The 24,970-nt window shown below is 42.7% G+C and overlaps 2 protein-coding genes across 2 annotated transcripts in view; one reads left to right on the top strand and one right to left on the bottom strand.

Moving 5' to 3' along the window:
- The first annotated feature begins 4,615 nt into the window (after nucleotides 1-4,615).
- LOC102373915 (uricase-like) overlaps nucleotides 4,616-24,970 on the top strand; it is a 45,823-nt gene continuing 25,468 nt past the window's right edge. Inside the window, exon 1 of the mRNA XM_006030013.1 lies at nucleotides 4,616-4,667. Within this exon, the coding sequence (XP_006030075.1) occupies nucleotides 4,650-4,667 (18 nt within the window). The 5' untranslated portion in view covers nucleotides 4,616-4,649. The remainder of the gene's footprint in view (nucleotides 4,668-24,970) is intronic.
- Nucleotides 15,329-24,970, bottom strand: part of DNASE2B (deoxyribonuclease 2 beta) — a 13,432-nt gene continuing 3,790 nt past the window's right edge. Inside the window, exons 2-6 of the mRNA XM_006030012.3 lie at nucleotides 22,919-23,096; nucleotides 20,364-20,445; nucleotides 17,969-18,130; nucleotides 16,640-16,837; nucleotides 15,329-15,846 (exon numbers count right to left, since the gene is read on the bottom strand). Coding sequence (XP_006030074.1) covers nucleotides 15,491-15,846; nucleotides 16,640-16,837; nucleotides 17,969-18,130; nucleotides 20,364-20,445; nucleotides 22,919-23,096 — 976 coding nt within the window. The 3' untranslated portion in view covers nucleotides 15,329-15,490. The remainder of the gene's footprint in view (nucleotides 15,847-16,639; nucleotides 16,838-17,968; nucleotides 18,131-20,363; nucleotides 20,446-22,918; nucleotides 23,097-24,970) is intronic.

The raw sequence follows: 24,970 nt of genomic DNA, 5'->3' as shown, positions 1-24,970 counted from the left end.
GTGGGAGAGGGAAGGCAGGGGGATAGCATTCTCCAAGGCAGGAACCCTCCTTGCTGCTTTTCAGCAGCTGCCAATTTTCATTTGACAGCCTACCCCCTTTCCAGGCAGGGGAGAAGGCAGGCTGTCAATTAATGGGCTCCCCTAAACACAGGCATGGCTCAGAAAACAGGCCTCTAATGCCCCACAGCTGGAGAGCTTGCCTGTGAAGCTCTCTAGCCATGGGGCTGGAGGAAGGTCTGTACAATCTGGCTCTCAGGCTCTTTTTTTACAAGAAGAAATTTCTTTCAGTAGAAATGAAAGTCTGTTAGAATATTGGAACACACCTTATCGTGCTTTACTAAAGTCATCACTTCAAAGACTTATCCAAAAGGAACAAAACATCGCTGACAACATTAGAAGAGAACACATCTTGGGTGGCATCCAGACAAGCGTGGCTGCGTGGTATGTGGCACCACAGACACATCTGTGGCGCCATGTACCACACTCTCAGTTGTTCTCTGCACTGCAGGGGAGCAGTGTGGATGATTTTTGACCCCTGGATATCCAGGGCTCAAAAAAACCCACTGAAAAAAAAAGCAGTGCAGCACACACTATGGCAGCATGTGCCGCCCAAATCCAGAGCCTGGCTGGCAGGAGGCACACTCCGCTGCCAGCCAGGCTCCCCATGTCAGGAGTGATGTGGCTGCAGCCCTGGGAGGCTCCCAGGACCCGAGTAAGGCTGCTGGGGCTAGTCCAGTGCTGACCCCAGCCTCCCCTACCTCACCTGGGGTAACTTGCTGCACGCCAGAGTGCGCGTGCCACAGGTGTTCCCCGGGGATTACTAGTGGTGACACAAGGTGTGCCACCGCTAGTTGTCCCCAGGGAACCAAATGTCCATGCACGTCTGGACACGGCCCTGAAACTTAGCATAAAAGAGCTGTATGTCTTTTAGCTACAACAACGGAGACGTTCTTTCAAGAAAGAGTTGCTTCCATTCCCAGTTAGACAAAAAGCAAGATTTCTGGCAGAAAGGCACTGACAACCTGTAACATCTTTACTACAAACATCAAAGCCAGACATAATAACTGCCTCAGAGGGTCAAATCAATAGAAGGAACCAAAGTCCTTTCAAATTAAGCCAAGGTGAATACTATATTTCTTGGGGACAACCAGAAGGCTGCTGAGAATACTTAAAAGTAATTCTTGTTCAGTGACAGTGATCCCACTAAGATTAACAGACACAGATGCAGGCTATTGGATCCATCTGCACAAGTGAGCAGACCACTACAGAAGGATCTGTTTGAAGAACAAGGCATGAAGTGTGCTCCAAAAGTCACTGAAATTCAGACATGGTGGTAGTTACCAGAGGTCCAATACCAGACCTCCAGGTCATAGATGCTAGGGTCGGAAGGGACCTCAACAGATCATCAAGCCTGACCCCCAGTCTGGCCAGGAAAGAGCACTAGGGTCAGATGACCCCAGCCAGATCCCTATCCAGCCTTCTTTTAAAGACCCCCAAGGTAGGGGAGAGCACCACCTCCCTTGGAAGCCCATTCCAAATTTTGGCCACCCTTACTGTGAAGAAGTTTTACCTGATATCTAGCTTAAATCTGCTCTCTGTCAGTTTGTGACTATTGTTTTTTGTTACCCCCAGAGGCGCTCTGGTGAACAGAGCATCTCTGATCCCTTGCTGTGTCCCCCTAATGAATCTGTAGGCATCCACAAGATCACCTCTCAGCCTTCTCTTGTCCCTTAGGCTCTCCTCATAGGGCTTGCCCTATAAACCCTTAACCATATGAGTGGCCCTCCTCTGGACCCTCTCGAGGGGTCAAATATCTTTAATTGTGTATTTTCTCAAATAACTGTTGGTTTTGTAGTTGTTATTTTTGGTAAGCTTTTTGTTTTAAGTTTTTTTATTCAAACTAAAGGACTGTTAAAGAGGAACTACTGAAGTCAGCAGATATTGAGCCTTGCCATGTGACAGAAATATCAGTCATATTGGGTAGCCATAACCCATTTTGAGACTAGGACCAAGGAATACAAATTAGCTTCTCACTGGCACTCCAAGGTGTTAAATTTTTATTGTATTAGCATTATTATCTATTTCACTGAAGACCATTTAACGCAAAACATCCAATAAATTCGACAGACCCAAATTACACCTAACACAGCTTTCAAAGTGTCAAAATCTTTTAACTCTTCCCTACCAAGCAGCTAAAAGCTCCTACTTCCCTCTTGAGTTATGTTCAATACAAAATCCTGCCTTTTGGTTATTTCATTTGATATCAAATGATTGATGATATCACGCATTTGATATCAAATTAAATAACCAAAAGGGATATTACACTAATATTGTTTTTAATTTTCATAGTTATTTAATTAATACCCTCCATTTAAAAATATCTCTAAAGGCTTTCCTGATTCATCAGAAACTTTTTCAGATGCCTGGATAACTTGTCACAGAATTTAGGTCATATTTGCCATAGAGTACATGAGGCTCTGAATGTAAGCAAGATAGCAGGAATAGCAGTTGGCAAGTGCATTTCTATTAAAGGCATTTTTTCTGGAAGAGTTTATACTTTGATCCTGAAAATATTATAGAGTGGCCTGATATCACCCAATGTGAAATGTGTATAATTCAAAAGGAAGGTGGACAAAGGCTTTACAAAGATATATTCTCCCCTAGAACATTAGTTAGTGCAGTTTAGCTGATTCTAAAAAAATAACAGGATCTCAGGGGCCGTCTGGGTGCACCCAAGTGTCCCCTCCAGTAGAACTGCAGAACCGGTCATGCATGGATTCCTGCACCTGTGGTGAAAGCCAATCCAAATGGGTGGAAGGGGAAGGTGGGAAAGAGGGAGGCTCACCAATTCCAATGGCTTTAAGTTGTTGTGGGGACTGACACCATATGATGGATTGATGTGACGCATGACATAAGAGAAGTAAAAGGGGGATGGAGAAGCCCAAAATACCCAGAGGTAGGATGGAGAGACTTTTAACTCCACTCAGGCAAAGGAGGGGTTGCTGCACTCTTTCACATTGTGCCTTGTTGTCCAAGCCTGCTTCTTGAAAGCACCTACAGAGATACTCAGGGATGTAGAGGGCTCTTTCAAATGACTTCCTTGCCAGTCCCTCACAATCCCTCACATCTCATTCTCCCTGTCCTATCTGCAGCCCTGTGAAACAATAGCTTGCAGAACAACTTTGGAGAAGAATAAGATACTGGGGAGGATGATGTGTCCCTATTTTCACTCTCCACAGCTGTGGGGGAGAAGAGAAAACTTGTCTCAATCCATGTTGCCCCTTAGCCAGAGAGGAAGCATTTAGGATACTAGCCTTAGATTTAGAAAGGTTAAGTTCAAGTCCCTCCACTGCCACAAGCTTCCTCTACGACCTTGTACAAGTTACTTAACCTTTCCATACCTCATTTCCCTATGAGTGAATTGGAGATCTTAGCAGTCTCAAAGGGTTTAGTCGAAGCTACTCCAGGAAAGATAGAATCAAAATGAGACACTCAATAGATAGCTGGTCTTTGGGGTGTGCACACCTCTGAGTTCCACGCAGCCCAGCCTCAGAGCAATCTCCCCATCACCAGAACCAAGGAAACTAAGGGTGAAAAGGCCCAAAGGCACAGATATGAAAGGGAGTAGAAGAAGCAATTGTCCTCGGTCACCATTTACTCAGGATCCACTGAAGAACCAAAGGCTTCATTCTGCAGGGCCAGTCTTCTGTGGCAAAACGTGCCCCCCGGTGCGGACCCAGCACAGGGGGGCTGCCCCATGATTCTGCCTTGCTTTTATGACAGTTCCCTATACATCTGACAGGGCCAGTCGTAGGAAAATAGGGCTGGAAAGGACTCAATAAAGTCATCTAGTCTGACCTCCTGCTTAAGGCAGGATCATTTCTGCCTAAACTGTTGTCTAACCTGCACTTAAAAACTTCCACTATCTCACTAGTACTCTATTTCAGTGCTTAACCACCTTCATAGGTAAAAGGGCCTCTTACTATCTTCTTTTCCTAGCCTCTGTGCACACTGAAGAAAATTAAATCACCATCCTCTTTATAACAAGCCTATTTGTATTCAAAATGTATCAAATCCTTCCTCAGTCCTCTCTACTCTTGACTATATCATTCCAGTTCTTCCAAACTATCCTTAGCTGGCCTTCTTAGTAACCAAGATGGCAGTGACATGGACGGGCCTCACATATGAGCTGAGGTCTAGCAGATACACAACATGATGAGATGGCTTCCTCTCCTTCCGAACTACCCCTTGCATTCTGGGAGCGCAGTATTCATGCCATGGACCACAATGGGGCTAGGATTTCATGTTTGCATTTTTATTAATGATTGCTTCATCTTTGAAGTGTTGTTCCCATTAAAACTGAGGGAAAATTCCCACTGACTTTGATGGGGAGTCAGTCACCCCTTTTCCTGTGTTTCCTGTAGTATTCTTTGTTGCTGTATATTCCTTTAGTAAAGTTTTGCCCAGGGCAGAAAAAAAAACTGCTATCCTACCAATTAAATTGTGAAATATCTACATTTTTAAGGCCACTCCCTCAATCTTTGCTCCTCCTCTGACATGAAGATGTCATTTATAGAGCAGCAGCTTCTGTTGCTGGTGCTACTCTTCTGAGGCATCCAGAGAGGGAGGTAACAAGCCAACAAGCTACCATGAGTAAACAACAGCCAGTAAGTTTTAACATAAGCTACTTAACTAATTTTAAGCCACGCAGTGAGAAACAATGATTTGAAGCTAAATTTGCCTTGTTTAGCATCCAAAACAGAGTGGAAAAGAATGTGTCCGTTTGAAAGATGAGATAAAATAAGGTAAAACCTAAAAAAGAGAGGAGTTTATAACTTAGCTTTGATGTTTATCTGTTGAAAGACATTTGTTGCAAACACACATTAATAACCATACTAAAAAGAAAGGATTTAAAGGACTCAGTGAGGTGTACCTTTATTTTCTTTCTGCATTTCTATCAGGACAACAAGAATGAATGAAGTTAGTGTCTACTGTGTCATCAACTGCAAACATAATTGGAAATGTTTGTTTAAAATTAACTGTTTTTATTGCACTTTTTAAGGTTGTTGAGATTTTATAGCTGCTTATTTTTTAACTTTTGTGCCAAAAATAAGTAATTTATATTTAATTGTGTTATGTTACTGTCCTCTCCTTTTCCATAAAGTTACAGATACCTGATTTCAATTTTGCTTGGTGCTTTTAGATTGAGGGGGGAAGATTTGGAGAGTTTCTTAGACATTTTTATTTCAACCTCAGTGCATTTTCCTTTGTTGTTTCACTAACTTGGGCAGGTTACTTCAGTCTGTGTTTTTCATTTAAACTTCACTGTGAATCAGTTTTTCTCTCTGTAAGATGGTGTGAATGATACTTACTCTCTTTGCAACGGGCTGTGAGTTGCACGGAAGGAAGAGTCCAGAAACTGCACGCCAGGTGTTTCTCCTTCTATTGATCCATTCTGTGCCACGGCACCTAAATCTCCTTCTTCACCTCCACTCTGCAGTTCATTCAGCCTTTCCCCATAGGTCTCCTGCCCTTGCTTCCTCTCACTCCTCACTCCCACTTTTCTAGTCCCCTGGGGTCTTATTACCTTCCTGTTTTCTTTACTCTTTCTTTGGATTCATTTCCCCCCACAGGCTTCCCATTCTCTCATTGGTCTCTACTCTTGCCCTGTCTCTGTGCCCCACACGGCCGTTCCATACTCTGTGACCGTGCTCACTCCCATCTCCTCCTCAGACTGTTCTTGTTCATCCACCTTGCTTGCTTCCCTCTTTCAGTTGTCTTCTTCCTGCCTCCTTTGTGTTATTGACTCCACTCCCCTTCTCATCCCTTTCTCCAAGTTCTCATCTCCATTCCTGGCACAAAATCTCTTTATTCCTGTTTCCTCAGTGTCTCACCTCTTTTGACAGTTAGCCTGGACAGGAGTCTGCTAAAGGCAGAATTGGTGAGGGGCCTGATCCTTTTTTTCTGCAGAGCCTGCCCACCTCTCCCATGGCCAGGGAGTGAGCTGACTAATGGCTGAAATGTCCAAGATGCAAACTAAACTACATCAGGATGCAACAATGCAAACTCATTTAAAACCCCCAAAACTCACGTAGCTGTAATTTGTGATGCCATTAAACCACACAAAGGGAAATTTTTGTCATGTGTACATCATGACATCATCCCATATACAAGCAACTAATTGCACTAATTGCTTCTATCTTCTCTTCAATTGTTTTTTTTTATGTGCCCTACAACTAATAGCACCAGGACTGAAACAAAACAGCCAGATCCGTCTCTGTCACCTTGTAAATCCCACTTACTTTCAGGTGCAAGCGATCATAGGGATTAGAAGAAGGGAACGATGTAGATCTCAGCTGCACAATCACAGTCTACAAGACAGGTACTTCTAATGCACAAACCTCAAAATTGTGACAACAGCTAACATATTTGCATGCACTCTTATGGTAGCTTTTTGTGCAAATTAGAAGTGCATGTGTCAGCACTACTTGAATGCTTAACATTTCTGAAAATCTGGCTCCAAAATCATTGAAAGAACTCATTTTTAAACAGAATTTTCTGAACAAAAATTTCTATCTAGGCACTTGATCACCTCTGCTGAGAATGACTTAGCCTGCTAGGCCTTGTCAGAAGGTGGGAAGCAGATAATATTAAATCATGCATGCATTTTCAAGATGCAATGCAGGTCTGCTTGTCTTGTATAATTCTACAAAAATGCCCATTTTCCTTCTCTCTCAGTGATGTAGCTTTATCCACATGCCACTTTGCCCCCCTTTTCTCTGACTGGATAGTTTAGTGGGTTTTTTCATCCTGAGTGTATACAACTGCTCCAAAAGGGACAGAGGGGACAATAGTGAGAGAGAAATCTGAAACACTGATGGATATGATATAATTTTCTTTTAGACTCTGTATAGATTTTAACAACTTTGAATTTGTATTGGACCCAATTGCTTTTATTCCTTTTATATTATTTGTATAGGACAATAGAGGAGTCCTTAAACAGCAACCATTTTCCTGTTCGACTGCATCACAGCACAGTTGAACTGCGTCAGCCTTCTAAGCCCTAGTCTGTGGCACATTGTAGGACAAAGTTCAAACATGAGGGATGAGAAAATCCAAGTAACTCTAGAACCTTTAAATGATCTATTAGCCCAGGTTCATGCACCAACTTTTGTGACCTGAGCAACTTACAGGAAACATGCTGATGCAGGAGGCAAATCGGTGTTTCAAGGGGGACCTTGTAGGAGTTTGTTCTTGGTCAAAGGCTGCTTGAACATACATGTGCCAGCAAGGCAACATGATCAGTAGCATAGAAGCACATTTCTTACCTTCATTCATCTTCCAAGACACAGGCTTGGGTGTAAATTTTGGGTCAGCATATTAATAAATATATCTAAAGTCAATCCAACATCAATAGGATTTACTAAAGTCACTTAGACAAAATACAAGCTTCTGTCGAGAAGATGGATATTTTTCCTTATTCATATTTTACATATTAACAAAAAGAATTTAACTTTTGAAAATAATAAGCACATCAAATATACCTTATATATTATACTCACATATAACTATAGAACATTTTTACACTTAATTAAAATCAATTAAAATATCATAAACAATTAAAAAAAAAAAAGAAATTATATCAAACTTAGCTCATGCATGCGGTTGAATGCATCTTAAATGCTTCTGGTTGCTCTATGTAGTATATTTTAAAGGTATATATTCTTGCCAAATTCTGGGAGGTTCTGAGAGCTTCCAAATTGCTATCGGAATAGCACATTTATTCCTGGAATAGACTTTGCTCTCTGTTGTTAGGTTTTGTCACATCTTGCTTTTCATTTTTGCTTTCTGTTTCTCTTCTCTCTCTTTCTATTTCTTTCTGTATCTAAGATGAAATCTGGCCTTTAGCCCTGGCATCATAGGAAGGCTGTTGTGAAAAAATGAGTCCTTCATCAGGCTTTGGACACAGTGCACGTGTCTACACAAGGGGCTGACTACACAGTAACCAAATATTACTGCATAGCAGTGCATCACAGCACTAATAGTGCTCATATGCTACTGCGCAGTAGTATTAGGCTACTGCACAGTAATGTCACTTAAAACATGTTCACCAGCACTACTGCACAGTAACTCTGGTTACTGCGGATTTATTTAGTACTTGCTTATACAAGTACTAAATAAATGCGCAGTAACCACTGCGCAGTAGCATCTCATGTAGACATGCCCAGTTACGATCTAGCTGCTACTGATCACTTGTGGGAAGTTTCTCTCAAATGAAGTTTCTCTCATGCTCTGCCTCTAGCTGCTGAACTGGTCCCACCGCCCTCCCCAATACTGACAGCTTCATGCTTTTGAATGCAACTGCTGTGCTGAGTACCCAGTGAGGTATTTTTTTCTGGTACCTGAAAATAAAGGTATAATCAGATCCACACAATAATTCATACACATTAATATATGGGTGTAGGTTTTTCTGGAGATAATTATAGAGCAATGATAATGACTCCAGTGATTTATAGCAACATCTAAACAAAAGACATTCATAAAGCTGTTCTTTCTTAGCTTTGCACAAACCTTGAGAGCCAGAGGTATGTATGCACTTCAGTTGAATCCATTAATTTGTTTGCCCTTTCTCTTATTATAACCACAACTTTGCTGAGAAGAATCAAGAGCATAGCAAACAAATTTGTGTTAAGCATTGTTTACTGGAAATTCTTCTTCTTTGGACATGAAGACTAGTAGGTGTGCTGCTGACATAGCAGAGCATTTGATTTGTGTGGTTACAAGTGGTGGGAAAATCTGGAGAGGGGTCTCAGTTACACTCCCGAGATATTGTAAGGTAACTCTGGTACATTTCAAAGGAGATTCCCCATGTCTGAATACTGTGACAAGCCTCAGCAATGAGTCGCAGTCAGCAGGGATGAAATGGCACCACCTGGAGAAGTGATGAGTCCCAAACAACCAGGGAGCTCCTTTCCATTTGACAACAGAATGGATGCCAGGAGTTCCCATGAAGCTCTGCAGCACGTTGCTGAATGTTTCCATTGTTATGGTTTCCTGTAGTTTGGGTTTTATGGAAACACCTGGTAGCAACTAGTCCATAGTCAGGGCTGCATTTTTAAAGGGCATCAGTGTTGTTTTTCTTCAAAAGCAAATCCATTAATGTTAAATTCCAGGGTTTTGGTTTTCATGCCATTGACTTACTCCAGCCTCCCATCTCTTTCAATTGCCCTTAGCACCCTTTACTTAACCACCCTCTCCCAGCACAAACAACTGCTATCTCCAAAATCCACCAGTACAATACCTGTCTTAAAATCACAGAATCATAGAAGCTTAGGGTTGGAAGGGACCACAGGAGGTCATCTAGTCCAACCTTTTGCTCAAACCAGGACCAACCCCAACTATATATCCCAGCCCAGGCTTTGTCTACCTGGATGGAGATTTCACACCCCCTCTGGGTAGCCTGTTCCAGTGCTTTACTACCCTTCTAGGGAGAAAATTTTCCTAACATCTAATCTAAACCTCCCTTGCTGCAAATTGAGACCATTGCTCCTTGTTCTGTTATCTGCTACCACTGAGAACAGTCTCGCTCCATCCTTTTTGTAATTGCCCTTCAGGTGGTTCATAGGATCATAGGAAAGTAGGGCTGGAAGGGACCTCACAAGGTCAACTAGTCCTGCTCCCTGCTCAAGGCAGAATTGCCCATGAGCAAACCATCCAAGTGTCTAACTTGTTTTTGAAAATTTCCAGGAATGGAGATTCCATAATTTCTCTAGGTCCCTGTTCCAGTGCTTGACCACCCCATAGTCAGAAAGTTCTTTCTATTCTCCTCTGCTGCAGCTTGAGGCCGCTGCTTCTAGTCCTGTTTCCTATGGCCACAGAGAATAGTCTCTCTCTCCTCTTTCTAATCACCCTCCAGGTATTTGAAAACACAACAAATCCCTCCTCAGGCTACTATTAAATTTCTGCTCAGTTTTCTCTTCTCCAAACTAAATAAGACTAATGCCTTCAGTTTCTCCTCATAGGTCATGTGCCCCAGCTCTCTAACCATTTTTGTTGCTCTTTGCTGGACTCTCTCCAATTTGTCCACATCCTTTCTGTAGTGTGTGTGTGTGGGGGGGAAGCTGGACACAGTATTCCAAATGTGGCTTCACCAGCAGAGGTGAAGAATAATCACTGTCCTTGATATGCTGGTTTCTGCTAATGCAGCCCGGTATGCCATTAGCCTTCTTTGCTAACAAGACAAATGGTGTCTTGTCAAACAATCTTTGGATAAAAGGTGTAAGTGGATGGAGTTAAAGTTGTGATGCATGATCTCTCATGTATCATGTGGTGAGTTAAAATATGTGCTTGTGGGAGAGAAAAGAGAGGGTTTTTATTGTGAGGTGGTCTAATTATGTATGACCTAGCATGTGCAAGTTTGTCAGGCACATTGGAACAATTGTGTCACAGTACAAGTTACACCAGTTGTGTTTGTAGTAACCCCAGAGGCTTTACAACCACTGTGCATATTTATATATGTGATTCTGATGTCTCTGGCTCCTTAGGAAGTAGTCTTCATTTGTTTTAGAAAAGCACCTCCATAACAGAATGGCCCCAGTGATATCTCCTGCAGTCATACCTGAGCACTGAGGAGATGAATCCAGAGTTTCCAGAAAAGGAAGCCAGCTCTCTCCCACCTCCAGACCAGAGGTCTGACATACTGAATCTTCTTGCAACACCTGCTCATTTCAACAGGATCCACTCTGAAACCATAGAAAGAGGATACTATAGGGTTTTTCTTCCAGCAGTAGAGCATAGAGAGGGATGGCATAGGCAGCAGCACAGAGAATAAAAGATTGCATATTTCTCAGGTTACCAGGACAGCAGATCTGATTTTGTGTTCAGCTTCTTGGCAATAGAATGGCAGGTTTAAAAATAAATAAAATAGCAATAAATATTATAAAAGAGTATTTGTAGGTATTTCACATCTAGGTGGATGTACACGAGCTGGTTAAATCGAAGAAGTCTGAGCTTCATTCAGATTGCCTGAGAGTCCCATGTGCTTTAGAAGTTCCATACAATATAACTTACTGATAAAGAGTTTATCTTATTCTAGGGAAATAATAAGCTTGGGATGCTTGTTTTTTCATAATATTTGTATACATCTTGTCAACAGTGGATCCCTTCCATTGCTTATGAAGATATCTGCACAATAAAAGAAACACAAGTTTGCAGCTGTTTAAAATCCAAAAGAGAATCAGGACTGCAGCTGCTCCTTTTTCTACACCAAGCTGTGTAGGTGGATAAATTGAACACCCATGCAATTGTATTGCTGAAAAGTTCATCATCCCTCAGCCCATTCCTGCCCAGCTGTGATGTAAACTACAGATTATATATTTGAGGGTGAGGGCTACATCTTGTTTTGTTTCTGGGAATCACTTCATGCATTTCTGAGCACTGTATAATTATTAAAGTACTATAATTCAAAAGAAGAAGTAAAATTCACTCATGCCATGTCTAGTGGTGAAGAACAAGTTTTAGCCCAATCAGGTTCAGATAATCACTAATATGGCAATTTGCATCTTAGATTAGCCTTTGCTGTTGCATGCCACAACAGTATCTGAGACAGGAGGTGCATCTACATGTGTGCTTTACTGCAGAGTTGATTAGTTAACTCTGCAGTAAAGCATCACAGCAGTAAAGCGTCACAGTCTACACATGCATGGGTATTAGGCTGCAGTAAATTAATTAACTCTGCGGTAGGATAGAACTTTTGGGGGACAGCACTGTCCTATGGTGGAGTACTTAACTGTGATGAAACGCACGTGTAAACAGTGACAGGGGCTGGCTGGGGCACAAGGGTGCTAAAGTGCAGGGGCTTCCTCTTGCCAAGCTCTGCACTTTAGCACCAGGGCTGACCCCCAAGGCCCCCTGCCAGCCTGGGGTTGCTCCAGCCTACCTCAAAGTTCTGCTGTCCCAGGCACATGTGTAGATGCTGTGCCCAGCAGCAGGTGACTCTGGTGCAAAAGCATGTGTAGATGTACCCAGGAAGTGCAAGCTGTGCCAGTGGGTAAGGTCTTGACAGCATGATCAGGAGTTCTGGGCAAAATTCATCTCTGATGTGGCAAAAATAAATTCAGCAGTTACCTCCAGTGATGAATTGGGCCCCATTCATGAGTACACAGGTCAGGCACAGGCTATAGGATGATATGAATGCTTAGCTCAGTGATGCACAACCTTTTGGCCTCACAGATCAAATGAGTGGTGCAGATCTGGTCCATTGGCCAGACTGGGACCTCCACCCTGCCCCACATGTCCAAATCAGGCCCTCTATGCCCCACCCAGCCCTGCATGCCCAGATAAGGCCCAGTGCCACCCTGAAAACCCAATCTAGTATGCAGGGCCCCCACAGGTCTAGACATTTGAGAGCGGGGGAGTGGCCACCACTTCCCTGATGCCAAATGTTTGGCCCTAGGGTGAGCCTTGTGTCCCAGATGACATGGCTCTCTGGACTGGATAGATTACATCAGATGGTCTGACCAAAAAATATGCATAAAGAAATTAATTTTCCCTGCCTTCTTTTTCCTCCATTCCCCTCACCCTTGCTTTACCTTTTGTTTCTTCTTCTTCCCTATTAATATTTTCACTACATCCTCTCACACTTGGAGCTTCTCTCATTCCTGTTTTCCTGATTTCCAACTATTTTTTCTTTCATTGACAGTCTCTTTTATACCTTGTAGTCTATCACTCTAATGTCTCCCTTTAGCCATTTCCCCACCCTGTTCTCTTCCTCTTCCCACTCCCCTCTCTGCTTTACTTCTCTGCTTCACCTTTTTGTCTTTCTAATTTTGACCTATTTGCATTTTCACTGACATCCTGCCACACTTTTAGATTTTCTCATTCCTTGGAGACTCAGACCAGCAGAGACTCCCTATGCCTGAAGAAGGGTGACTGAGTCAGAAAGGTTGCTAAGAACTTTTTCCCAACTACTCAGTTGGTCTAATTAAAGATATCACATCTACTCAAAGACCCATGCCTGCCTAAAGAGATTAATAACATTTAATACAGGTTATCTCAGATATAATCTCTCTCTATCATCCTATTATTAATTTAAATGATCCAATATTTTGCACAGGTGCCAGTTTGCCCAGTGACAGACCAAACTTGCTTTTTACTGATGCTGCTCAATTAATGAAAACTGTTATTGTAAAATAATCCATTTGATGTGTGATAGGGAAAAAACCCCATTAAATATACTGTTTGTAGAGGTCAAAGAGTTAAAAAAAAACATTTAAATAGTCGGTTTCATTTAAAGCTACCCAAATTAATTGGGAAAAAATATTTGCACTACATTATTAGCTTCAGGTTTACCTGTGCGCCAGACATTGTGACATTCTCCATTGTGCTGCTGCATCTCCTAGCAATGTTGAGGAAGCAAGTGCCACCCAAGGAGAGAGATGAAGCCCCTTTCAGTTACGTGGGCAGCAGGGCTCAAGCCAGAGCTATAGTCATTCCCCCCCCTGAGGTAGGGGGCTGGAAGCATTGCTGCCACCACTTCATGTTGTGGTTCTCTGGTTGGTCCAGATGCCTGAGTGCTACATAGTCCGGCTTGGGACTTGTTGCACAGTGTTTCAGATCACATTCCTTAATGCAGGAGTGTCAGATATACAACCTGTGGTTTGAATCCACTCTGCAAAGCCCTGTCCTCCAGCCCCTGGTGCTTCTGCTGGGTCTGATCAGGCCCACACAGGGCAGCGTGTGCTCCCGTGGTACCCGCCTCCACCAGCATGTCTGGTCTGGCAGCCACTCTATCCAGTCTGGACCCAGCCCCATGCCACTTTTCTAGCCTGCAAGTCTTAATGTGTACCTTGACAACAACTTAAATGCAAACAATAGGCAGAAGAGAATACCTGGGACTTTCTCCCATTTGGCACCCTTTTCTCTCCAGGGCTCACTCTGCAAGCAATATCTCTTCATGATACCATTTTGCTTCACTCCAGTTTCAAATGAAAAGTCACTGAACCTCAGTTAATTTATTCTCCTTTTCCTCGTTAAGCCTTGGAAATCTGCACAATTGCTACAAGGAACACCCACAAATGGCCTTTGAATTGATTTTATTGGCACCCTCTAAGTCTGTAAGATGTGCTGTTTTGTTGTTATTCCTGAGAAGAGAAGAGGAAGGAAATGTTCTTGTGGTTGCTGGGCATTTTCTTTATAGCATCTGGTTTCTTTGCAGAAATTCTGATGGAAGAATCAATGAGTAAGTGCACAGCAAGACACTATCATTCATCTCCCTTCTTCCCTGCCTCTCCTCACCACCCACTCTTGAACGCTTGACAGCATTTCTGCCCAGGGCACCAAAATTGCTAGATATCTCTCTAGTAAACTCAGCGGAATGTTAAAATTTGAGTCTGTATCTGTATCAAAGTTTTACAAATTACAATTTTCTTTATTGCATGTGTAGAGCGGCCACATTTTGTAGGTCACATTATACTATTGTAACATCTGATGAAGTAGGTTTTCACCTATGAAAGCTCTCTGAACCAGTTATTTTCTAAGGGTTATACTTAAACCATACTAAATCCATTGAATGTTAAGGATGTTAAAGTTATAATGCAATGTAAGCAATCACACGTTAAGGATTAATTCTGTTTCTTGCCTGCGCAGCTCTGAATTGCCACTAGAGAGCTGGTGAGCAAGGGCATGGGTAAGAGCCAGGACACCTGGGTCCTATGCCTGCACTTGGATTGAGGGGGATGGGAGAGGTGCATCCTAGGATGCTGGAGGACTGCAAATTGCTTGTCTTATCTCTGTGGAGCCGATTGAAGTTACCCTAACACAAGCTAAGTAGCACAGCCCAGTGATAATCTTTGCATTAAGTGGCATAACTTCGAGATCTTCAGAGGGCACATAGCATAAATAGAGAAGTCATGGTTTAAACTATGGTTATTCTCCATCAAATAACAATGTAAGGTTGACTCTAGAATCTAAAGTCAGTGGAAAGGCTCCCAACTAACCTCAGTGGGAGTTGGAGTGGGCCACAGGTGACAAATACAAGGAATTTTTTAGGGCTCTTTGCTCCTATTAACCCTGGAGAGCCCAAATGGCTTCAAGAGAAGGAGCTCAGTTCTCTTCCTCCTTATGTTCCACTACCAGCATTGTTACTTACTTCTATTCTGTTACATTTATGCAAAAACACTTAAGTCAAGGAGTGTCCAGGCATTGCTGAAGCCTTGGTTTATTGAGCAGAACCTTTACTGCTGGTAAAAATATGAAAGAAGGAAAGAACAGTTTTTTACTCTCAGAGCCCAGATAGAGCTGATTGGACTGGCAGTTAAAGGAATAACATATTTTATTTGTCAAGTGAGAATGTTTATTGCAGAAGATATTAAGAGATAATAAACAAGGAACTCCATCCACAATGCCATTTTTCAGGGCAGGACTGTATCTTAACGGAAAATCTCCACACTCTTTACATAATGGGCATAAACACTATTTGACAGCAGCCCATTTATAGCCATGCTGAAGAGTTACTGCAGCTTTGGTAATGAAAAACCAAGTGTCTGAAAGCTTTGTAAATGTACCGATTCTGAGTACAGATGAACCCACCACTTCTCCCAGCCTGTGGTGGGGCACGGTTTAGGTCTCCAATGCATGTCCACTCATCTTCATATTGCCTTGAAACACACCATTTAGAATGATCGTGAAAGGAATAGAAAGTGGAGTTCCATGGGGTCTTAATTAGGTTTATGTTGAAGACGTAGTGTTGGAGAGAGCAGTTGGAGGGAAGGTCATGTTTGTAGTGGTGCCAGTATTCAGCTAACAAATCTGTCTGCAATTGCTGAGCCATCCAGGCTACGTAGATGTCTGTAATTACAGAAGAAGTAAGTAAATTATATCGATATCATTCCTCCATTCACTTCCCTTATGTTTCTAAGGGTGAAATCCAAAAAATTATTGGGCTTGTGATCTATTTTGTTTCTTTGTTGCCTGACAGTGGGTTTTTAAAGGCTTTTCTCCTTATTTTGTTTAATCTTACCAATAGTAGGAATGCCTGGTCTAGTTTTCCCTCATTTTGCTGGCAGACGTGTTGAGGAACTTAACTTTATTTCTGGAAATATTGAGTTTTTAACAAAAACTTCCTTTCTCTAAACTGTCAGCTTGGTTATTGGAGTTAAATAGGGGTTAACAAGACCTGACAACAGCAAAGCATTTTAAATAATCCAACAAATAGTGCCTTCCTCTTATTTGTTCAGTCCCTCATTTCTTCAGCTTTCATTCTCTTGGGTTCTGCAGCAGCACCATTATATTGCTCATTTAACTATCAAGAGTCTTCTGGCTTGAAAGGACCTGTATATCTAATGCAAATGACAAGAAAAAACATCAAAAGGAGAAAAAAAACCCCTTCTTCACACATTATACAGCAGCAAAAGAGAAAGACACAAGCCCATTTTTTCTTTGCCTAAAAGTAGAGATTTTTGAAGACCCCCTGTACCGTACATTACCAAAAGCACAAGACAGCCTTTTCCTTTGCTATGTTATTACTGTGATGTTTTCTATTTTGTGTGGGGTTTTTTAGTAATGTTTAAAAACGTCAGTACATACATCTATCTTCTACATTCATCTCTGTAACTGGGCTTCTCTGTTCAGCCTTTCTTACCGTCAACAAAAAAGTGTGATTTAGCAAAGTGGAGGAAGTTCTCCCCACCGGCTGACTGGAGTTTGGAGAGGCGGCGCCAGGGGATCAGAGGCAGCTCAGACCCTGCACAGAGTTTTTGCAGATTGGGAAGGTCAGGGTGAAAGACACTAGGCATGGAGCAGTTGTAGACCTTTGGGTTGTAGCAGAGCAACTGTTTGTCTGAGCAAAAAGACACGGACAAGCACAACATTAAAATGTACTATTGTAAAGTAATTAAAAAACCAAAAATGGGCTCAAGCTTGAAACAAAGCAATATAAAATCAGTGCCTTTTATTCCCCTCATCCTAGGCTTAGAGTAGGACCTGATGACTTGAGGGATACAGTGTTTTTTCTGATTTGCACTGCAGAGCTGAGTGACCTGACTTTTACTTCCTCTTGTGCATCAAGGGCAGAGCTGTCAGCTAGGGCCTCAACCCTGCAGACACTTACAGAAGGATTTCTCTTCAGACCTATAAGTAGGTCCGCTGAAAGCAAGTCACGTGTAAGGTTAAGCATGTGCCTGGTTGCAGGTCAGGGACCCAGTTCCAATCACTTAACCTGTGTAAACCCAGTCAAAGCAACAGGGTTGCACAAGGGCTCCTGAAGGCCTCACTTGGCCTGCAGATCCCTAACTATTGAAAGTATGAGATGCACAAAGGCCAGAGCTTAGCTTGCAAAGTCCTGGGGGGAAGTCAGTACTTCACTGAGACAGCTTTTGACTTGTAAACCAAGCACATCTGGGATGATACATGTGGCCTCCCAAAATGTCATTTTTACTGTCAGAGAAGAGTTTTTACTACTCAGAGAAGAGTTGCACTAGGAAATATGCAGTGGTAGTTCTGAATCAGGTGTTCAGAAAATTAATTTCTATTTATTTTTTATGACTGGCATTTCACATCACAAAGGTACTTATGTAAACTCCTGGTGTGACTCCATGTCCAACTGTTGATGGGTCAGTGCTACTATGCCAGCTTCATCAGCAGTTGTATAATATTGTGTAAATCATTATAGTTGGTAAAACAACTAAGCTTTTTTTTTTTATAATACGTGACATGCCTGTGCATGCACAAAATAATTAATCATCACAAAGGGGAAGTTGGTATTTATTGGTAACTCAGTTTTGTATGTGAAGAAACTGAGGCACACAGGAAAACAGTGGATAAACATAATTTAAAGACAGGAGTTCTGAGTTTCCAGCCTCATATTTAAAAATGACAACAAAGGACAAAAAATAAGTAGTTCTTTGAGGCCCAATCCTAAAGAACCGATTCAGAGATGTCTGTGTGCGAGAGCAGGAAGACCTTGCCATACCTATTTCTGCAAACTGGTTATATCTGAATGTTATGCAGATGGCTGTTTGTCCATATAGCTCCCCAGAAGGTGGATATCCATAACCCTCCTCAGGGAATGGCGGGAACCGAGGAATGCTGTGAATCCCCCAGAAACCTTGGGATTTGTCCAACACTAGAAATCCTGTCAAAATACAGTTATTGCAGATATGTTAGGGAACAAAGCTAGGGAAAATGTAGACATTGTCCTCTTCTCCTCCCTTAAAGTAGCACTGTTCAAGTGGGATGCTAATGATCCATTGTAACCCAGCTTTAAATCATTTAGAGGGATAATGAATTACTAACAATAATATATTGTGTTCCTATAGTGCCTCCCGTCCAAGGAGCTCCAAACCCAATTGTAATATATTTTAACCATTTTACAGATGGGAAAATTGAGGCATAGAGAGGGGAAACTACCTGTTGAAAGTCACACATGAAGTTTGTGACAGAGCTAGGAATTCAATCCAAGTATCAAATGATAAAGAATAAGGAAGGGCAGGACATAGGGAGGCCATCAAACCGATCTACTGGTCCAAGGACCATTCCAGACAGATGTTTATCTAATCTGCCTGTATCTCCAGTGATGGAAATTCTACAAATTTTAGTTACCACTTCTGCACCTTAACACAGCATATTTTCTCTCAAAAGATCGCAAAGCACTTACAAATCATAAGTACAGCAACCATTTTATAAGGCAACTCAGTGGAACAAAATTAGAGGTGCACCGATACATCGGTCCCATATAAGGAAAATTGACAGTACCAGCAACCAGCTTTTTTTGGCTGATAATGTGGCCAATAAATTCTCCATGCATGCACGCAGCCACAGTGCAGCATGCGGGTGACAAGGAGCACAACCCAGCATTGTGGAGAGCAGCCAGGTCTGGCTGGTAATTCTGTTGTGGGGGAAGGGGTGAGGCCAGGAAAGGAGTCTGTGGGTGGCAGATCAAGGCCCTCATGGTGAGGGAGGGAGTAGAGCTGGGGCTGGGGCAGGTGCTGCCCAGCCACAGCGGGGTGGAGCGGGGCACAGGACAAAGCTGTGGCTCATCTGCGGGGCGCAGGGAAGCGGGGTGGCTCCCACCAGTAAACACCCCAGGAGGGCATAGGGGGCGTGTGCCCCTGGATCTGCATGTGGGGTTAGGGTGGGCTGCAACTGTGGGTTGGGGCTGGAGAAGTGCCAGACTCTTCCTGGCGGGCCCTGGGCCAGGGCTGTTCTTGGGGTGGCAGCAGTGCTGCAACAGGGGCTATGGCGAGTTTTGGGGTGGCTGCAGTGTTCCCTCACAACAGACTTACCAGCTGGACGCTGCTCTCCAAGCTGCCGGGCTGCATATTGGCAATCGGATCGGTATGGCCAATACGGCTCGTTAAAAACTGGCCATTGGTATCGGCCCAAAAAATCTCTATTGGTGTACCCCATAACCTTCCATCACACAAGGACAAGTGAATGACATCATCATCTCCAGTGGACTCTGATTGGAGTTCACACCCCTATTTTTTGGGCTAGTGCCATTGGATTTTCAATGAACACAAAAGGGGCATTTCAAAGGTTGTCATTTAGAAATGTGAGTGATTTTATAATGGCTTTGACCCTCTCTCCCCAGCATTGTACCCTTCCTTATATTGGTCCAAATGGATTAATCAGTGGAGAGAAAACTAACTCTGCTAGCAATAGCAGGGCAAGTCCTTGTATAAATCCTTCCCCACATGGAGTTTAGGAGAAACAGCAGGTGGAGGGAACATGGTTCCCATTGCAGCTACATTGCCATGGGGACCAAGGCTTCCAGGGTTTCACCATGTCTGCAAACTAAAGACCTGGGGGTCCAAAGCCCTTGCTCATTCCAAAGGGAAGCCAGACAAACCTAGCTCTCTTCCCCAGTGGAACAACTAGAAATTTGCTGAGCCCCCCTCTTCAGGAAAACACGTTCAACTCATTCGTGTGTACCAGTAGATTCCTGAATGTTAGCCTCACATTCTTGCCTCCTCCTAGATTTTCCTGCCCTGAAAGTTCAGAAATTGAGTTCATACTTCTATCACTTGGGACACTTGGAAAGCTATTGCTTTCACACCCTGTGTTGCTGGTGTCACTGAGCAAAGGACAGTATGGCTCCCTACTTGCCAAAAGTGAGATATAGATGTTTTATCCTCTGAGAAAAGGGTAAAAAGTCAGTAGGACTTAGACATTTCTGTACTGCATGGACATCACAGAGGCAAATACAGAAAATGAAGTGACAGCATTGGCATCTTTTAATATTATGCAACAAATCCTTGCACTTAGCTTTGGCTCAAACAAGGGTTCTCTTTTTGGAGAGAGAGAGAGAGAGAGAGAGAGAGAGAGAAATTCTCAATAAAAACAGCAGAGAAGGATTAACCTGGTACCTTTTGTGTGCCCTTTCTTCCAGCTGTAATGATCTGAATAAGGGACATCATCATTATATACTGCATAAGCAGTGCTGTCACTCTGCAGGAAAACACCGAATTTTATGAACTTTAATTTAAAGAAAAAGAACAAGCATTTGAAAAACTACTGTTATCTGTAAGAGAACAATACTCCACTGAATTAAACTGCTGCAACCTCTTTGATTTCCAGGGAGAACTAAGATGGTTAAGGTCAATGATGTTTAAATCACACTATTATTTGTAGCCAGCATCACACAAGAGAGATGTAGCTACAGTATCCAGCTGCCTTTGACTCCACCAAACCAAATGACCATGTACCCATTTACAGCTTGGCTAACTGGGGAAACTTGGCTTTGGTACAAGCCCAGATTCAATTTAAACTGAGGAACTGTAGCAAGACCTCTTAACCTTTCTGCCACTGTGTCCCTCCAAAGAGACAGGCTAGGTTACGTCTGCATGATAACCTAGTTTCTAAGGGTGAAGTTACACGTTACACTTAGCCCATACTAAATCTGTGGAACGTTAAGCAGAGAGCCTCCAGGGTTTAGCGTAGTGGGAGCATGGAGCTGCAGGGAGCAGGGAAGCATGTTTTCCCATGGCTCTGTGCTGCAACTGTGCTAAACCCTGGTGTCTCCACACCCACCATGAAGCTTCTGAAGCATGGAGAAGGCTGGGGAGACAGATTGGGTCAGGAGGGCTGGGATCAGGTCAGCAGAGTTCATTGAAGGGCCCCCTGCAGCAGAGCCTCCTCCCCCCACCCTGGGAATGCAGGGACCTGCAGACTGAAGCCACAGCTCTCATGCCCCATGCCTCTCCACCTCCCAGCTCCAGGCTTCAGCAGCTGCAGCTCCCCTCCCTCCCTTCTCCCATGACTTTGGCAGGGCCTTGCCTACTCCTGGATAGTACCATCCCTTGGGCAGTAGAGTTTGGGAGGGTGAAAAGTTCATCCATGGAGTAGGGGTCAATGGGGAAGAGCTAGAAGTGGAGCATCCTGGGATGCTTGAAAACTGCAAATTGCTCATTTTATCTTCATGAAGTAGACTGAGGTTACCCTAACACAAGCTAGGTAGCACAGCCCAGAGTTAATCCTCTCCTTAAGTGGTATCACGGAGGTGCTCAGAGAGCACTTAGCACAAGTTAATAAAGTTTAACATGCAGATACCCACATTTTAAGTGCCCTTAGCATGGTCTAAGTGTAATATATAACGTCAGCCTAAGAGTTCCATTAACCAACAGGCCACAGGGCAGTATTTTCTTTATTTTTGCAGGTTGTTTCTGATTTAGTAAATCTGTGGAACATTAAGTGGAACAACTAGAAATTTAGTAATCACATCATAAGGAAATTGTTCATTAAAGTTTTGTTTAGGAAATGCTCCAATCATTCTTAATTAGGTGGTGCAGTTAGTTTTAGCAAAATAATCACACATACACAGCACCCTATTTTTCCTATAAGCTCTCCTGGCCCAGTGGATTCTAGTGGACTTTAAAGGTGCTTTTCTCTCCCAAGCTCTATACTTTGCAAGTGTTAGCAGAACATAAAAAATTGGCACTTATGTTGTATCTACAGAGTGTAAACACCTTCTCCCAGTGACAGTGTACAATCCAGACAGAAGAGTCAGAAGATTATCAGTGTTTAACTGGCTTCTTGTAATCTTTCCCTTGCACAAAGTTAACTACAAAAACACTTGAAAATAATTTTACAGGCCTATCTTGAACCCACAGCAAGAATGCCAGACCATAGTCCAATGTGACCCATAGTATGTAAGTAACAAAAAATATCTGTATCAGTTGTCAGCTTTACAGAGAGTGGGCTTGATTTTCCACTTTCTTGTGCCTTGGAGGGGTATGTATACCTGCACAGAGTGAGTCTAAAATGTGGCTACCATGTGGCTCTACTAACATTTTACAACAGCTTTGCACAAGCATGACTAGGCGAGGTACCAGGCAGTGAAAATCCAGGCTCAGTATGTAGAATGTTAACTGGATGAATAGTCCAACTGATTTCTATGGGAGTAAAAAACCCGATAGTTAAACTGTAGCTCACTAATTTTATGAACAAGATGATGTAGTAAGACTGATTGGTATAGCAAGGGCCTAGATTTAATGCCTTATCCATTCAACCCTACTTACTGTGTCTCTAAATTAATATTCACAGATTAAAATACTGCTCAGGGGGAATGAAGGTTGAAGAAAATTTATAGGTGTGTAAGTTTGCATTCTGAACATCTTGCTTATTGGATGCCTTCGTAATGTTTTAACTGTGTGAAAGGTTTGGCTGGAATGCAGAACGCACCCAAAATGGGGCTGGCTTCTAGTTCTAGCCAAACCTGCAAAAGATCTGCTTTGCTTCTTGAAATTTGTGGTGAAAGAGTAAGCATATTTCTCTTTCCATTGAGAACACATAGACTGTCAGTCAGGTCCCACAATGTTTTTTTCATTTCATTTACATTCGTTTCATTTCATTTACATTTTAGACATTTCATTAAATACAACAAAATGAACATATTAACAAACAACAATGAAATGGCGCTTGCCTTGGACTCATACGCTTCATAAAGTTGCATCAGTGTTTGTCCCAGCGCATTCTGTGTCATATTGACTAGATATTTACTCAGTGCCCAAGCTTTCGTTGAAGAATCCATGTACATGTATTCCAGTCCAGACCCAGGACTCTCTTCTCTCATGTATTTTGGTAATTTATAAAGAAGAAACCTGCAGCAAATGAACGATAATCAAAATGATCAGTCATCCTGCTGGCAATACTTCCCTGCTACATGGCATCACTTCCCTGCTACATGCCATGTGAACACTTAAGGCCAGATTCCATTCTACCTATTAGGTGCATAAGTGGATTTAGACATCAAAGAGCAATCCTACTCCACCCTGCTGGAGTCCCTGAAGAACAGTTTATACAAACTAGATAGGTCTTTCTCATCCTGGTTGCTTTTTTGTGACTCAGTCTTAAGGACAGGATGAAAGCATGATAAAAAAGTAAATGCATTAATGTTTTTAGAGGCTTAAACAGGATGGAACAGAATTGTACTTAGGCACCTATGTCTACTTAGATGCCCAGTAGATAGATCAGTTTGGCTCTTAGATCAAACAGAGCCTCTTTCATGCATAATCTTTCCTAAGGAAAAAAAAATCTCCATTTAAAACCTTCAGAAGTTTTGATTTTAAAAAGTAAACTCTAAGACACAGAAATCAATTACAGTGGGAATAGTAACTGGGTGAGGGAGAATTCTCCCTTTGCCGTTGTGAATGTCAGAACTCCTCAATCTTGTTTTAAAGGAAATGTAAAGCCTATTCTTGGGCTCAGCCTAAGTAGATGTAATTTTGGTGACATTCAGTACTCAGTCCCCTAATATATGGTTGGCATTTGGCCCTTAGTGTTCTCAGGCACACTGAAACATGTCCATGGCTATTTAAAAGAGTTTGTAGTTTAGCTCTACTCTGAAAAATGACAGAGGATATTTACCCTGTACCCATGGTTCAACACAGGATACGTTATCCTGCTTTTTAGGTGTGTTTGCAGTCAGTGCTGAGCTCCCTGCTGCTGTAGCTAGACAGCCAGACAGCACTCAGCATGCAAGCTAGCTGGTTTAAAGCTAGCCTAGGTTTGTCTGTGATGTATGCTTCAATGAATACAGTGTAGGCATAACCAGTCTTGTACAACAAACCTTCCCTTGAAGTGTCACATCTGGTGACACAAAACTTGCTTTATGGCTTTTTAGACTATTTGCCCTGCGGAGCTACTGCAGCTGATGGAGAACAACCTGGTTCTATGTCATTTTGTGCTCAATGGGTCCCCATCTAAAAAATCCTGTAGAAAGGTGTGGTGGTGGTGGTGGTGGTGAGGGGGAGGGGTGGGGGGTGGTGCACAACTGACACTTGTAATCTGACTTAGCCTGCAAAAACTTTATCACTCCTGGTGCCATAAGAGCCTGTTTTCTTTTTTTGCCAGTAGGTGCTTGCAGACATAAGCTGGGGGGGCCCAAATGGCACTTTACTTCTAACTTGGTGTGTTCCTGTGCCAAGCCCCGTGCTTGCCCAGAAGATGCAATGCATTACTTGAACCCAACTTTGCAGCATCTGTAAAGACTGGGTGCTTTAGTGGGACTTTTTTGGTGCTTTTATCTAATAGGTAATTGAATCAGCTTTAACTAAAAGCACCAAAAAGCCCCACTGAAGTGCCTAATCTTTACAGATGCTGTAGAGCCAAGTTGAAGTAACACACTGCTTCTTCTGGTAAAGCACAGTTCTTTTGTGGTTTTTTTTTAACATTTGCAAGCATGGCTCCATGGGTGCTGAGCACCCACTAATTTTTTTCAGTGGGTGCTTGAGCCCTGGAGCACCCATAGAGTCAACAATACCTATGCTAATGGCACTTTATCGTGCATCAGCAGATGCATGATGAATATATCCAAGGAGGTGATACTTCCTCTCTATCGGGCGCTGGTCAGACCGCAGTTGGAGTACTGCGTGCAATTTTGGGCACCGCACTTCAAGAGGGATGTGGATAACCTGGAGAGGGTCCAGAGAAGGGCCACTCGTATGGTTAAGGGCTTGCAGGCCAAGCCCTATGA

Source organism: Alligator sinensis, unplaced genomic scaffold (assembly GCF_000455745.1).
Source record: "Alligator sinensis unplaced genomic scaffold, ASM45574v1 scaffold32_1, whole genome shotgun sequence".
NCBI lineage: Eukaryota > Metazoa > Chordata > Crocodylia > Alligatoridae > Alligator > Alligator sinensis.
The sequence above is the reverse complement of the archived record's forward strand: the minus strand, read 5'-3'. Positions and strand labels throughout refer to the sequence as shown.